Source organism: Rhinatrema bivittatum, chromosome 1 (genome assembly GCF_901001135.1).
Source record: "Rhinatrema bivittatum chromosome 1, aRhiBiv1.1, whole genome shotgun sequence".
Taxonomy (NCBI): domain Eukaryota; kingdom Metazoa; phylum Chordata; class Amphibia; order Gymnophiona; family Rhinatrematidae; genus Rhinatrema; species Rhinatrema bivittatum.
The window spans coordinates 582,629,968-582,646,109 of NC_042615.1; the positions used below are offsets into that span (position 1 = coordinate 582,629,968).

The window sequence follows — 16,142 nt, forward strand, 5'->3', positions numbered from 1 at the left end:
GGCGCCATGTGAACAGCGGTTCAACATGAGTCAACAGGTACTAAGAGACAGGCTGCAACACCGGGCAGAGTTCACTTTCATTGAGCAGGAAAAGGCTCCGCAGAATGGGTTGGCCCCTAGAGTGGAGCACAAGCTTTCAAAGTGTGGCGACGTGGAGCAGGGTCTCAAAGTGAGCATGGTCTCACTGTGTTTGCCACAGTCTAAGTACCTTGAGATCTTTTCTCGTTCTGAACATGGGTCAACAGGTGCTAAGAGATAAGCTGCAACACTGGGGAGAGTTCCCTTTCCTTTGAGCAGGAAAGGGCTTCCTGGAATGGGTTGGCCCCTAGAGTGTATAATGGTACAAATTGTTAAGATTTAAGCATTTGCAAACAGATCATCACTTCATAAGCAAGACAGAGGAAGTTCTGTTCCCTGCCCTGAAACTAAAGAAAACTGTTTGTTTTGCTATGAAGGATTACTAGCTTTAATTGCCAGAGACTGAGGTTTCACTTTGAAATGAGGGTGCAGCCGTTAGGACTGAACATAAGGCCTGGACGAACAGGCACAGTATTTGAGGACAGAAGACAAACCCTTGTAGGGAAATAAGGCCTGGACGAACAGGCAAAGCAATCAAAGTCAAAGACTTGTAGGGACATAAGGCCTGGACGAACAGGCACAGCAATCGAGTTCAAACCCTTGTAGGGACATAAGGCCTGGATGGATAGGCACAGCATTCGAGGACACAGGTCAAACACTCTTAGGGACTTAAGGCCTGGTCGGACAGGCACAGCAATCTAGGACAGAGGTCAAGCCCACCTAGGGACATAAAGCCTGGACGAACAGGCACAGTAATCGAGGTCAAACCTTTGTAGGGACATAAGGCCTGAATGGGCAAGCACAGCAGTCGAGGACAGAAGTCAGTCCCACATAGGGCCATAAGGTCTGGATGGACAGGCACAACAATCGAGGTCAAACCCTTATAGGGACATAAGGCCTGGACGAACAGGCACAGCATTCGATGTCAAACACTTGTATGGACATAAGGCCTGGATGGACATTCGACAGAGGTCAAACCTACCTAGGGACATAAGGCCTGGATGAACAGGCACAGCAATCGAGGACAGAGATCAAGCCCATGTAGGGACATAAGGCCTGGACGAACAGGCACAGTAGTCGAGGACAGAGTTCAAGCCCACCTAGGGACATAAGGCCTGGACGGATGGTCACAGCAATCGAGGTCAAACCTTTGTAGGAACATAACGCCTGGACAGACAGGCATGGTAGTTAAGGACAGAGGTCAATCCCACCTAGGGACATAAGGCCTGGATAACAGGCACAGCATTCGAAGACACATGTCAAACACTCTAAGGGACATAAGGCCTGGATGAACAGGTACAGCAGTCGAGGATAGATGTCTCGCCCACCTAGGGACATAAGGCTTGGACAAACAGGCAAAGCAATTGAGGTCAAACCCTTATAGGGACATAAGGCCTGGATGAATAGGCACAGCAGTCGAGGACAGAGGTCATCCCACCTAGGGAAATAAGGCCTGGATGAACAGGCACAGTAATCGAGGACAAAACCTTGTAGGGACATGCCTGGACGAACAGGCACAGCAATCAAGGTGAAACCCTTGTAGGGACATAAGGCCTGGACGGACAGGCACAGCATTTGAGGACATAGGTCAAACACTCTTAGGGACATAAGGCCTGGATGGACAGGCACAGCAGTCGAGGACAGACATCAAGCTCACCTAGGGACATAAGGCCTGGACGGACAGGCACAGCAGTCGAGGACAGAGGTCAAGCCCACCTAGGGACATAAGGCCTGGATGAACAGGCTAAGCAATTGAGGTCAAACCCTTGTAGGGACATAAGGCCTGGACAGACAGGCAGAGTAACTGAGGTCAAACCCTTGTAGGGACATAACACCTGGACGAACAGGCACAGCAATATTTTCATTTTTCTTTATTTATTTATATTCCGCTCCTCACACTTTTCCAGCACTTTAAAGTGAATTACTTTCAGGTACTATAGGTATTTCCCTATCCCCAGAGGGCTTACAATCTAAATCAAACCCTTGGAGGAACATAAGGCCTGGACAAACAGGCATAGTAATCGAGGACAGAGTTCAATCCAACCTAGGGACATAAGGCCTGGATGAACAGGCACAGCAATCGAGATCAAACCCTTGTAGCGACATAAGGCCTGGACGAACAGGCACAGCAGTCGAGGACAGACATCAAGCTCACCTAGGGACATAAGGCCTGGACGGACAGGCACAGCAGTCAAGGACAGAGTTCAATCCAACCTAGGGACATAAAGCCTGGACGGACAGGCACAGCAGTCGAGGACAGAGGTCAAGCCCATGTAGGGACATAAGGCCTGGACAAACAGGCACAGCAGTCAAGGACAGAGGTCAAGCCCATGTAGGGACATAAGGCCTGGATGGACAGGCACAGCAATCAAGGTCAAACCCTTGTAGGGACATAAGGCCTGGACGAATAGGCACAGCAATCGAGGACAGAGGTCAAGCCCAAGTAGGGACATAAGGGCTGGACAAACAGGCACAGCAGTCGAGGACAGAGGTCAAGCCCACCTAAGGACATAAGGCCTGCATGGACAAGCACAGCAATCGAGGTCAAACCTTTGTAGGGACGTAAGGCCTGGACGAACAGGCACAGCAATCGAGGACAGAGGTCAAGCCCACGTAGGGACATAAGGCCTGGATGGACAGGTACAGCAATTGAGGTCAAACCCTTGTAGGGACATAAGGCCTGGACGAACAGGCACAGCAATCGAGGAAAGAGGTCAAGCCCACCTAGGGACATAAGGCCTGGATTAACAAGCACAGCAATCGAGGTCAAACCCTTGTAGGGACATAAGGCCTGGACAGTGGACGGACATGCACAGCCTTAGAGGTCAGGCCCTTGTAGGGATGTACGGCCTGGACAGTGGATGGACAGGCACAGCGTTTCAGGTCAGATACATATGCTGCAGTGCTTATATTATCTGGAGCATATTAGGCAGCTGGAGCTGCTGCAAGGCTTTCAATTGCTTTTATTCATCTTGCCATTCACAGGGAAAATTTGGAAACCCAAGCAAAGGCAGGTTTACTTTCAAAAACACTAGCATTTCCATCAACTCTGGTGCCAGCCTTGAGCGGTGAGGGCTCATGATATCCCCTCTCATTGAAAAGACATGTTCACTGAGCACACTGGTTGGTGGACATGACAGATATCATTGAGCCACTTTGGCTAGGTGTGGCCAGACAGTGGATTTGTGTGCCCAATATGCCAGTGGATCTGTCTGCATGTTCTCTGTGGGCTCTGACAGATAACGTGTCACTGACAGCTGTGCTGGTGTCTCTTTTGCTTGGGTGGGCTGAGAGTCCCTCATTCCAGCTGCTTTCTCTCTAGCCCATAGCACAACAGATGAATCTTTATGGGCAACATGCCTTTGGCGTTCTGAAGTGGAGGAGGAGGAGGTATTAGCTGTCACTGACAGAGTGCTACTCCAGCTTGGGCTACCACAACTCTCTGAAGTGCCCGCTGTTTCCACCTCTGCTTCATGCCTAATCTGTCTCTGCGTATGGCTCTCCTGTTCACTGACTTTTGAGAACAGCAGGTCCTTCACCAATAAGAGACAATCGTACTGTAGGGCAAGTTTCCCTTTTACACGCGGATCACAGACTGTGGCTAGAATGTATGTGTTCTGTTCTGTTAAAGGCCTTAATCTCTCTTCCACCTGCTGCTGCAAAATGTCCAGACAATGCAGCACCTCAACTTTCTTTCCCTCTTCCTGTTTAAAGGCCTCCAAATTTTCATCCAGGAAATTAACTGTAAGGATGATGTTGGCCAAGGTGGCACTTCTGGAACTCAGTTCCTCCATGACATCCTTGAGGGGCTGCAGGAATTTTACCAGCTGGCTCATGACTAACCAATCAGGGTGCCCTAGGGGATTCTGCACACCTATGTCCATTGTACCAGAAAGTTCATGAAGGGTTTTGTCTGTAGCTCCACTAACCTCTCGAGCATCATAAAGGTGGAATTCCATCGGGTGGCAAAGTCTTGAATGAGATGCTTGTGAGGCATCTCCAAATCAGTCTGCTTTTATCGGAGAACCTGCCCCGCCTTCCCACTTCTGTGGACGTGCGCTGCTATGTTCCTGCATTTCTGTAGTATCTGATACAGGTATTCATTCTCTTGGTCATTGGAATCCAACCCCAGAGCTGACTTCACTACCAGGTGCAGAGTGTGTGCAAAACATCGGATGTTCTTAAAGTGCCCGTCGTTTATTGCCTTACCCATGATTGCACCATTGACTGCGACAAAGAACCCTGCATGAGGATTCCTGTATCACTGGTGTAGTTGACATCCGTACAGTCTGTCTGATGCATGTTAGAATATTGGCTGCGGTATGGGCCTGGTCCGTCAGGTGGGTGTGCAGTAAAGCCCACCTCCACCCTGATACTTGTTCAGTAATAGAGGTGCTGCCTGCCCCTGCCTCAGCCAGGTCCCACCAGTGTGCTGTCAGGGAGAGGTAAGAGTGTGCAACATTCATGGCAGTCCAGATATCGCAGTTGAAATGCACACTCCCCTGTGCCTTAGCTAGCAGCGCTTGGATGAGATTGCGACACTGCTTGTACAGGCTGGGGAGGACATTTCTGCTAAATGTGGTTCTGGTGGGGACTTTGTAATTTGGAACTATGACCTTCAGAAAACGCTTGAAACCCACATTCTCCACTAACTGCAAGGGCTGGTCATTAAGGGCAATCATTTCTTCAATGCACCTGGTTACCGCACCCCATCCCATTTCCTCCATGGTGGGTTGTTGCTTCTGCCACATTGTCAGGGGGTTGCTGGCCTGCCACCTGACTGCTAGAAGGGGATGAGGGCATGGGCTGACTGCTGCTTTTCAAGCTCTTTACACTGCTTGGAAGGGGTCCCCTGACTGGTACTGCCACCATCTTCAGATGGTCATACTCTTCTTGGGTATTGCCTCTTTATTTGATGCATCATGCAAAAATTAGATAGATGTCCCAATTTGCTTGCTTCTGCTAATAGACCTGCCACATTAATTACACCGAGCAAAAACGCGGATCATCCGTCACTTTAAAGTCGCTCCAGATTGCAGATGTCTTTCGTGATCCTCCCTTCTCTATAGCCTTGGGGTAGATGCTGGAACTGGAGCTGATGTAGTGGGTACACCCCTGCTGCACTGAAGTGGAGGCTAAGACAGGACTAACATCCTCCTAAAACTTCGTCAGCTATTACTTATGTTTCTGATGAGAATCCCATACAACAGGGGTCAGGAACCTTTTTGGCTGAGAGAGCCATAAACGCCACATATTTTAAAATGTAATTCCATGAGAGCCATACAATATGTTTAAAACTAAATACAAGTAAATGTGTGCATTTTATGTAAGATCACACTTTTAAAGTACAATAAGTCTCTGAAAATATTACACCAGGCCTTAAGACACCAATACATCTCCTATTAGGAAAACGGACCAAGTCAGGCTGCTATAGAGTCCTACACAGAAACTTCACGCCAGCAGAAAACCTCACCTGAATCACGTGCTGTCCCTCACCTAACATAGAATAAAGAGACCAAAACGCATAACAAGAAGCATGCAGAAAAACTGAATTGGAAACTGCAACAAGCCAGAGTCTCTGTATGCAGTATAACAAAGGAAAAAAGAAACATCACCCATCCTTATAAAACAAATCAAGAAATATAAAATCAGCAGCAGTAAAACTGTACTAACAAAAAGAACATATTTCGAAACAGCTGATGAGTGGAATATCCAATAATTAAAAACTCATATAAAACATTTCCAGATACCAACAAAATATTTCAAAATAGCACACACAAAGACCCAGTAATGAAAAATAATAAGGATACAAACATTTTTTGCTCTGCCTACCTGGGAACGTTTGATATCCAGGTGTCCTGAGATTGTTCTGAATTAGCAGGAGTTGGGGTGGTTTGCTTGGAACTTTCTCCTCTCTCAAGTCACATACCAGCGCTCTCTCTCACACTGGCTCTCAATGACACACCTACACACACATGCTCTCAGTACTCACATATACCCATGTTTTTTCTCTCTCACTTATATAGGCTCTTAATTACACATTTACACACATGCTGTCTATCTTTTCACGCTTACACACACACACACAGGCTTTCAATCACATAAATACATGCTGTCTTTTTCTCTCATTTACACACAGGCTCTCAATCACATACTCACATGCTCCCTCACCTAAACCAGCTCTCAATCACACACAGACACACATGATCTCTCTCTCTCATTTAAACACAGGCTCTCAATCACATACTCACATGCTCCATCACCTAAACCAGCTCTCAATCACACACAGACACACATGATCTCTCTCTTACTTATACACACAGGCTCTTAATCATACATAAACATTTCTCTCACACACAAAGGATCTCAATCATACACACATACTCTTTCACACAAACAGGTTTTCAATCACAAACTTACACATACAGGTTCCCAATGGTAAACTTACATTCATGCTCTCTCTCTCTCACAGGCAGGCTCTCAATCACAGACATACTCTCTTTCACATGTACAGGCTCTCAATCATTCACATACATGCAATCTCTCTCTCTCTCACACACACACACACAGCCCCCCCCGCGGCCCGGAAGAGGAAGTGGAGAGTATCGGGTGCGTGCGCGGCAAGAAGAGGCCACGCTAGTGCGCTCGGCATCGGCCCGAAGAAAAGAAGACTGTGCAGCGCGGCTCGGAGGAAAATGAAGAGGTTCAACCGCGGCCGATGGGACTCCGCCTCCGTGAGGGCTGAAAATGAAGAGGTTAGCATTGGGAGGAGGCTGCTGCTGCCACGAGTTCCCGGGGTGGGGGAGAGAGAGAGTGAATGAGCGAGCAAGCTGTGTTTGCTCGCTCATTCACTCTCTCTCTCCCCCACCCCCACCCCCATCCCGGGAACCCGCGGCAGCAGCAGCCTCCTCCCAACGCTAACCTCTTCATTTTCAGCCCTCACGGAGGCGGAGTCCCATCGGCCGCGGTTGAACCTCTTCATTTTCCTCCGAGCCGCGCTGCACAGTCTTCTTTTCTTCGGGCCGATGTTGAGCGCACTAGCGTGGCCTCTTCTTGCCGCGCACGCACCCGATACTCTCCACTTCCTCTTCCGGGCCGCGGGGGGGGGGGGGGCGGGAAGAAGAGAGCACGCCGGTGCCGCTGACTCCAGCTGTTCTGCCGCGTTCCGCCCGGGCTGACAGCATTTTAAGCCCGGGTGGAGGAGGACCAGGGAGCAGCTGGGTCAGCGGGAAAGTGTGGTGACTGTCTGCGAGCCAGATGCAGCCCTCAAAAGAGCCATATCTGGCTCACGAGCCATGGGTTCCTGACCCCTGCCATACAAGATGATTCTTCATCTGAATCAGAAGCAAACAGTGCCTGTGCTACACTGTCAATGCTTAGTCGAGACTTCTGTCCCACTGCTGCTTTTGGGTGTCGACATTTTGTCTGGCATGACTCAGCCTCCCCTTCCCTAACCTCCAAAACTACAGGGTCAGAAACAGGTGGGTGGTGATACATCATGTTTAGATTTCATTTTTTTCCGGTTGGAACTGCCTGCCCCTCCAAAATTTTAGATTGCAATAGGTCCCTTTTTAACTTTAATGGGGGACTGGCACTAGTGCCTTTTGAAGTGCCTCCTCTACCAGTCCCAATCACTTGACCACATCTAGCTTTCCCTGACATTATGGATTTAATGTCACTGCCTAGTACCTACTGGCTGCCCACTGTCACAGTGCCTAGCTGTGCACTAATGTACTGTGTGTGGTGTGCACACACACAGCTTGCTTGTAAGCACAAAAGAGGCAGACTGGGGATTTCACTGCACAGATTGTCCCAATAATAAAGTTCAGTCTGCTAAACTCCCCAGTGCCCTCTGTCACAGTGCCTTGCTATGCACTAATGTAATGTGTGTGGTGTGCACACACACACACAGCTTGCTTGTAAGCACAAAAGAGGCAGACTGGGGATTTCACTGCACAGACTGTCCCAATAATAAAGTTCAGTCTACTAAACTACCCAGTGCCCAGTGTCACAGTACCTTGCCTAGCCCAGAGGGTGAATTAAACAAAATTGCACTCCTATCAGCTTCCCTCCCTGGCACAGAGAGACTGTCTCAGATCACCTAAATAAACTGCTTAAAAAACAAACAGGGCTAGCTGGCACTGCAGCAAAATGTAGAGATTACTTACCTGATAATCTCGTTTTCCTTAGTGTAGACAGATGGACTCAGAACAAGTGGGTATAGTGTGCTCGTGCTAGCAGTTGGAGACGGATCTGACATCAGCACGGGTACATATACCCCCGCAGGAAGTGCAGCAACTCAGTAATCTTCCTTGCAAAAGCTTTTATGGATATATGTGTGACTGACCGATCGATTCAATTAACATGATCACCCTGACCGATTGATAGTAGCTGGAGACCGCCAGCGTTCTTCAACCGGAAGGCGTCGACACCCGACAGGGTGGATGCCCTATATAAGAAAACATGGCTTACCGTGACCCGGTGAATCTTCATGTATGCCGGCAGCCGGGCGGGATGCCGAGTCCATCTGCATACACTAAGGAAAACGAGATCATCAGGTAAGTAATCTCTACATTTCCTAGCATGTAGCAGATGGACTCATTACAAATGGGATGTACAAAAGCTATTCCCGGACTGGGTGGGAGGCTGCCCGAGGTCCGTTAAGGATCGCCCTCGCAAATGCTGTGTCCTCCCTAGCCTGGACGTCCAGACGGTAAAATCTGGAGAAAGTATGGAGGGAGGACCACTTTGCCGCCTTACATATCTCCGCAGGCGACAGCATCCTAGTTTCTGCCCAGGAGGCCGCTTGGGCCCTGGTAGAGTGAGCCTTGACCCGTAGAGGTGGTGGTTTTCCCGCTTCTACGTAGGCCGCCTTGATAACTTCCTTGATCCAGCGAGCAATAGTCGCCCGTGAGGCCGCTTATCCTTGCTTCTTCCCACTGTGAAGGACGAACTGGTGGTCCGTTTTTCGTACTGCTTCCGACATTTCCAGGTATCTGGACAGCAATCTGCCGATGTCGAGATGGTGAAATCTTCGACCTTCTTCGGACTTCTTCAAACCTTCCGTGGTTGGCAAGGATATGGTTTGGTTGAGGTGGAAGTGTGAAACTACTTTGGGTAAGAAGGAGGGAACTGTGCAAAGATGGATAGCCCCTGGAGTGATCTGAGAAACGGATCGTGGCAGGACAGCGCTTGTAGCTCGGAGATGCGGCGTGCTGAGCATACGGCCAGCAAGAACACCATCTTCAAGGTTAACAAATGGAGGGACAGGCCTCGGAGGGGTCTGAAGGCGGGTCCCGCTAGGAATTCCAAGACTAGATTGAGGTTTCACAGGGGCACTGGCCACTTCAGTGGCAGGCGAATGTGTTTGACTCCTTTCAGGAAACGGGAAACGTCTGGGTGTGTGGCAATGCTATTGCCGTCACTCCTGGGGCCGTAGCAGGATAGTGCTGCCACCTGAACCTTGATTGAACCGAGGGACAGACCCTTCTGAAGTCCATCTTGCAGAAAATCCCGAATGATGGGGATTGTAGCAGCATGCGGGTTGGTGCTGCGAGTTTCGCACCAGGCTTCAAATACTCTCCAGATCCTTATATAAGTTAGTGATGTGGAGAACTTGCGTGCTCGGAGGAGTGTGTCTATTACCGGCCCCGAGTATCCCCTTTTCTTCAGTCGAGCCCTTTCAATGGCCAGACCGTAAGAGAGAATTTAGCCGTTATAATTTGGAAAAACGCTCAGCGAGCGTAAGGGAACTCCAAACTGCTTTGGAGACGGAAATTACTGAGTTGCTGCACTTCCTGCGGGGGTATATGTACCCGTGCTGACGTCAGATCCGTCTCCAACTGCTAGCACGAGCACACTATACCCATTTGTAATGAGTCCATCTGTTACACGCTAGGAAATAAAGAAATATCTTTTTCTCTTAAGTAACTAGCCTAGTTAGCAATTCAGTACAGATTTCTGAACTCAGACTAGCTCTGAGTGCAGCCACCTTCTGCAGAGACCACCTCCCCAGACCACCCCTGCAAAGAAAGGGGTACATTTTTAAAAACAGCGCACGCGCGTATTTTTGTTCGCGCAACCGGTGCGAAAAAAAAGTACACCAGATTTTAAAATATATGCGCGTAGCTGCGCGTATTTTTAAAAATCTGGGGTCGGCGAGTGCAAGGCTGCGCAAAATCGGCAGCCTGAGCACGCCGAGCTGCATAGCCTGCCTCCGTTCCCTCGGAGGCTGCCCCAAAATTGGAGCAGCCTCGGAGGGAACTTATTTTGTCCCCCCACCTTCCCCTCCCTTCCCCTATCTAACCCCCCCCCAGCCCTATCTACACCCCCCTACCTTTGTCGCGAAAGTTATGCCTGCTCAAGGCAGGTATAACTTGCGCGCGCCGGGCTGGCTGCCAGCGTGCCATGTTCCAGTCCGGGGGCTGGTCCGGGGGCTGGTCCGGAGGCCGCGGCCACGCCCCCGGAATGCCTCCGGGCCAGAACCGCGCCCACGGACCTGACCCGGATGATGCGCTGGCTGCGTCACGCCCCCGACACGCCCCCCGATGACGCGCTGGTCACGACATGCCCAACATGACCCCCCCAGGACAGCCCCGGGACTTACGAGCGTAAGTCCTGGGGCTTTGCGCGCGCCGGAAGCTTATGCAAGATAGGCTCGGTGCACACGGGGGGAGGGTTTGGGGTAGGTTTTCGGGGGTGACGCGCGTAACGGACGCGCGTAACCCTCTGAAAATCTACCCCACAGTGCGTGGCATGCCGCATGCTAAACTATATATATAGTGCTGGGTCATCAGGAAAATCGTCACCGAGCACTAAATGACAGCGCGATCAGCTGCATTCAGTGCATTTCACAAAATGTTATCGCTGATACGTTGCATTCCGGTATCCATGCCAACCTGTTTGACCCACTCTGACAGGGCTGTGAGGTCACTGATGACTCACAGGAAAGGGCTGGTTTTTGGCTCTGGATACAACCAAATGGCGTCCTCCGATTGCAAATGGCGGCGAAGAAAAGCGTGCGCTGCCAAACGTATGAAACGGATGATACATTATATTCGTGGGAAGTCGCGATGTTTCGCTTCCCCACGAATACAAGAAATAGGGACATATACGTTGCGGATTGCCAATACGTCGAAAATGAATGCACACCCCTAGAAAACAAATGCACATCCCTATTCTTCACTGTTGCCAATTAACCCCACTGACTACGTCAAGGGAACTCCTGTGCTTTTTAGGAAACCTCTTCTACCTGAAAATCCTGTTTGTTTGGAGTTCTGCAGACACATGCCTCTCCTTCCTTTGAATACCTTGTTGGAATAATTCCTTCTAAATCTGAAGTACTGTGCTAGAATCAGGTTACATCCTAATCACTGTACTCTAAGGGCTGGATTTTAAAAAGATTACACGCGCCGGGCCTATTTTAAAAAGGCCCAGTGACGCGCATAAAGCCCAGGGATGCGTGTAAGTCCCGGGGCTTTACTAAAGGGGTGGGGAGGGGGTGGGGCGTGCACGGGGCGGTCCGGGGGTGGGGTCGGAGGATCGCGTGCCGGCAGGCTGCCGGTGTGCACAACCTGCGCCTGCCTCCAGGCAAGTGCAAAAGTTATGATAAAACTTTGGGGGGGATTAGAGGAGGCCTAGGGGGGAAAGGTTAGGGAAAGATTAGGAGAAAGGGTGGGAAGGTCAGGCTAGGAGGGAGGGAACGGGGAAGGCAGTGCGGTTTGGCGCACGCAAGGTGCACAATTGGGCACCCCCTTGCGCGTGCCTACGCACGTAAGTTATAAAATCGGGTGTACATGTGCACGCACCGGGTAGTGCGCGCACAGGTATGCCCACACGCATCCTTTTAAAATCTACCCCTAAGGGCCTTGAAGTTGAGCTTCATTCCTGCTTGGGAACTAACCTACCCCCAGTGATCCCCTTCAGAATGGGGGCTACACACATTGGGGCAGATTTTTAATCTTACACACGCGGAGTACATTTGTGCGCGCTACCCGGCACGCACAAATGTTCACCCGATTTTATAACATGTGCGCGCTACCGCGCACATGTTATAAAATCCAGAGTCAGCGCGCACAAGGGGGGGTGCACACTTGTGCACCTTGCGCGCGCCGAGCCCTAGGGAAGCCCCAATGGCTTTCCCCGTTCCCTCCAAGGAACGGGGAAAGCTCAGAAATCGGAGCGGCCTTGGAGGGAACTTTTCTTTCGCTCCCCCCCACCTTCCCCTCCCTTCCCCCTATCTAACCCACCCCCCAGCCCTACCTAAATCCCCCCTACCTTATTTTATTTTTTATGCCTGCCTCTTGGAGGCCTATCTTGCGCGCGCCGGCAGCTGGCCGGCGCGCGAACCTCCAGCCCAGACCGGCGCCACAGCCACAACCATGCCCCCTTCTGGCCCCTTTTACAAAGCCCTAGGAAATACGCGCGTCCTGGGGCTTGCGCGCACAGGGGCAGATTTTCACAGTTGCGCGTGTAACCCTTTGAAAATCTACCCCATTATGAGAATCATTTTCAAAGTCATGTACCCAAATATATTGGCCTGTCTAAAAATTTATCTCCTCTCCCAGGCTGAAACCATGCATGGACTTTCACAACACACACACACTTTTAGCCAGATTGTGAGGTTTCATTTTCCGGGACGTATTAAGGTCAAGGGAATAAAATAGCACATGTACATGGGACTTTCAAAAGAATGAGTGCTGTAGTGTTTTATGCCCCACGCCACCTCGGCTGCCTGCACAAATAGCAGATGCAAAGTACAGTATGTGGGGCTTTTAACACGTGTAATTTGCATTAGCAGATTTTCCCAAGAGAAACTTCCTCAACAGAGTCTGTTTGAATACTGGCTACAAAACACGCCTGATAAAGAATTCAAATACTTTGCAACTGCGTGGGCTATTTGAAAACTGGCCCTTATAAAAATATGATAGTTTAAGTTTGGAAATTTTTTTTTTTTTAAAAAGCCATTAGAGGTACAAAATGTAGATTTAAAAAAGGGAGAAACTGCAGAAAAGGCTGGCAGTGAGTTCAGGGGAAGAAGCGGACAACAGTCAGGGAAGATGTAGGTTTGCGGAGATGTTAGCAAATAATTCGGGAAAATGCAATTTATTGCTAGCAAGTGGAAATTATACAAACTCATGAGCTGAAGATATGCACATTTGAACCCGGTGAGCTCTTTATATTTTATCAATGACTATCTTTTCTAGCACATGCAGGGGTTCTTTTCCGCAAACTTCCTTAAACTTGCTACATATTGTTTCCCATGAAAACAAGTATCTTGAGCCTATCCTGGCTACTCTACCATTCTAGCCAGTCAACAGCAGTACAATCAGTCATCAAACAGAGCCGGTGCAGTGTGAAGAAAATTCCAAATACTGATCGATCAGTCCTAGGATCCCCAAACCCCGACTGCCCTGAACATGGCCCCCTTGTTAAAGGAGGTAAAGAGGGCCTGCCTTTTCTTTCTGCCCTACTTACCATTCCTGGCCGGGGATAAGGGATATCTCCTTGGTGTCGTGCCCACTTGGAGTCCATATCCATGGGCTTATTCATGTAGGGTCCTTCAGCAAAATTCTTTTCTATGGAAGTCATACTGTATACACACACAGCTGACATACCTATATTATTGCTTAGTGGAGAGATAACAAGATCAGGTTTTACGTTATTGTTTTTACTTTTTATGCAAACTGGACGTTTCAAGTTTAAGCAAATTGAAAATGCCACTTACAACTGTGCGGTGAAAACCCCATAAATCAAGGGTTCTTTCAAGCTTGGAGACTTCAGAATAAAGACATCATTTACCACATTGAAAACATAATTCAAATCTGGCGAGCGACACAACAATGTAGCTTTGAGAAAACTTGTCCACCTTTTCCACAGGATCTTTAATCCTCCTTGATCTCCCTAGAAAACAAGAAACCAAGGGGGTCAAGTAAGGAACTAGCTAAAAAAGAAAAGAAACAAAACATTCTTAAAGAATCCTAACGGCAGTAAAAGGAAAGATTATGAAGGTCTTCTTTTGCTAAGCTTTATATTGTTTCTTCTTTTGATAAGCGTGAAATTGTTTAACATTTTTTTAAGGTTTGTCTTTCAAAGTCCCTCCCATCACGGTTTATCTTAGTAAAGTGGGGTGCTACTGTGCTGCTCCTCATCAGAATCTCCCATGAAAGCATTGCTCTGAGAGATGTAAAGTATGGTCAGACTAATAAACATCTGAAGAGTGAACTCAGGGAAGGAGTTGAAGTCAAACAATGCACGCTTATCTGGCTGACTTACTACTTCTACTACTACTAAACATTTCTACGGTACTACACCACATATGCAGCGCTGTACACACATACAAAAAGACAATACTTGCTTAAAAGAGCTTACAAGCTAGTAAGACAAACATACAAGACAAGAGACTTGGAGTATTTCATAAAGAAGACAGTGGTTAAAGAGAAGGAAAAGAAAAAGAAAGGAAAAGAAAATTAGTTAACAAGACTAAAAGCAGACAATCAGGCATAAGATTTAAAAGCAGTTTCAGAAAGGTGGGTCTTTAGATGGGATATGAACATGATGAGAGAGGGAACATGATGCACCAGTTCAGGAAGATTATTCTAAACACACAGTGCAGCCAGGAAGAAAGCACGGAGTCTGGAAATGGCAGTAGAGGAGAAGGACACAGATAGGATTGATTTATCCGATGAAGGAGTGCACGAGGAGGGGTGTAGAGAGAGATAAGAGAGAAGAGGCAGTGAGGTGCTGCAGAGTGAAGGTGAGAAGGAGGAGTTTGAACTGTATGTGGGAGCGGATAGGAGCCAATGCAGTGACTTCAGAAGAGGGAGTCATATGAGCATAGTAACTTTGGCAAAAGATAAGTCATGCAGCTGAATTTAGGACAGATTGCAGTGGAGAGAGATGGTTTGACAGGAGACATGTGAGAAGCAGGTTGCAATAGTCTAAGCGGGAGGAGATGAGAGGATGGATAAGGGTTCTGCTAGTGTGTTCAGAAAGGAAAGGACAGATTTTGGCACTGTTATAAAGAAAGAAACATCACATTTTAGCAGAGTTTTGGATATGTGTAGAGAAGGAGAGAGAGGAGTCAAAGAGTACTCCAAGGCTATGGGCTGATGGGACCGGAATGATGACTGTTATCCACAGAAATAGAGGAAGGTGGCCTTGGGGAGAAAGATAAGGAGCTCCATCATGGCCATGTTGAGTTTAAGGTGGCGATGGGATATCCAGGCAGCAATGCCAGACAAGCAGGCCGAGATCTGGGAATCCTGGTGAAATTTCTGGTGTAGAAAGGTAGATCTGGGAGTCATCAGCATAAAAATGGTATTGAAAGCCATGATAGGAAATCAGAACACCAAGGGAATTAGTATATAGTGAGAAGAGAAGAAGACCCCCTGAATTGGTGTGCCTCAGGGTTCTGAAGGACAGAACCCTGAGGCACACCAATTGATAGTGGAATGGCAATAGAGGAGGAACCACCAGAGGAACCACTAAAGGTGCGATGGGAGAGGTAAGAAGAGAACCAAGACAGGACAGAGTCCTGAAATCCAAGCAAGGATAGAGTATCAAGGAGAAGGTGATGATCAACAGTGTCAAAAGCAGCAGACGGGTCAAGGAGGATAAGGACAGAATAAAGACCTTTAGCTATAGCCATAAACAGGTTATTGGAAACTTTGGCAAGGGCTGTTTCAGTTGACTGTAGAGGACAAAAACCAGCCTGGAGTGGATCAAGAATGACTTGAGATGTAAGAATGGTGAGGCCACTGAATAGACTTGGCTAAATAGCAGTTAACCGGATTAATTTATCCAGCTAACTTTAGACCCCCTGAATATAGCAGGTCTAACTTACCCCTAGATTCATCAAAATGCTATAATTTCGCATGGATAATGCCCACGATAAGAAAAAGGGGTGTGTCTATGATCATTTTTTAATTACCGCACCACACGCTATGTTAGCGCTTCACATAGGTACTGTATTGCAGATGCATTAAAGTTTTTGTACCCCATGATACTTGTATTTCACTACTTGTGAAGTGCCCAGACAGGCATTTAGTCAGAGAGAGAGAGAG

At 48.4% G+C, this 16,142-nt stretch overlaps 1 protein-coding gene across 1 annotated transcript in view; it reads right to left on the bottom strand.

Moving 5' to 3' along the window:
• The window catches only part of LOC115099407 (semaphorin-4D-like), a 167,024-nt gene that overhangs the window by 65,420 nt on the left and 85,462 nt on the right, over nucleotides 1-16,142 (bottom strand). Inside the window, exons 6-7 of the mRNA XM_029617038.1 lie at nucleotides 13,805-13,980; nucleotides 13,555-13,705 (exon numbers count right to left, since the gene is read on the bottom strand). Of these exons, the coding sequence (XP_029472898.1) occupies nucleotides 13,555-13,705; nucleotides 13,805-13,980 (327 nt within the window). The remainder of the gene's footprint in view (nucleotides 1-13,554; nucleotides 13,706-13,804; nucleotides 13,981-16,142) is intronic.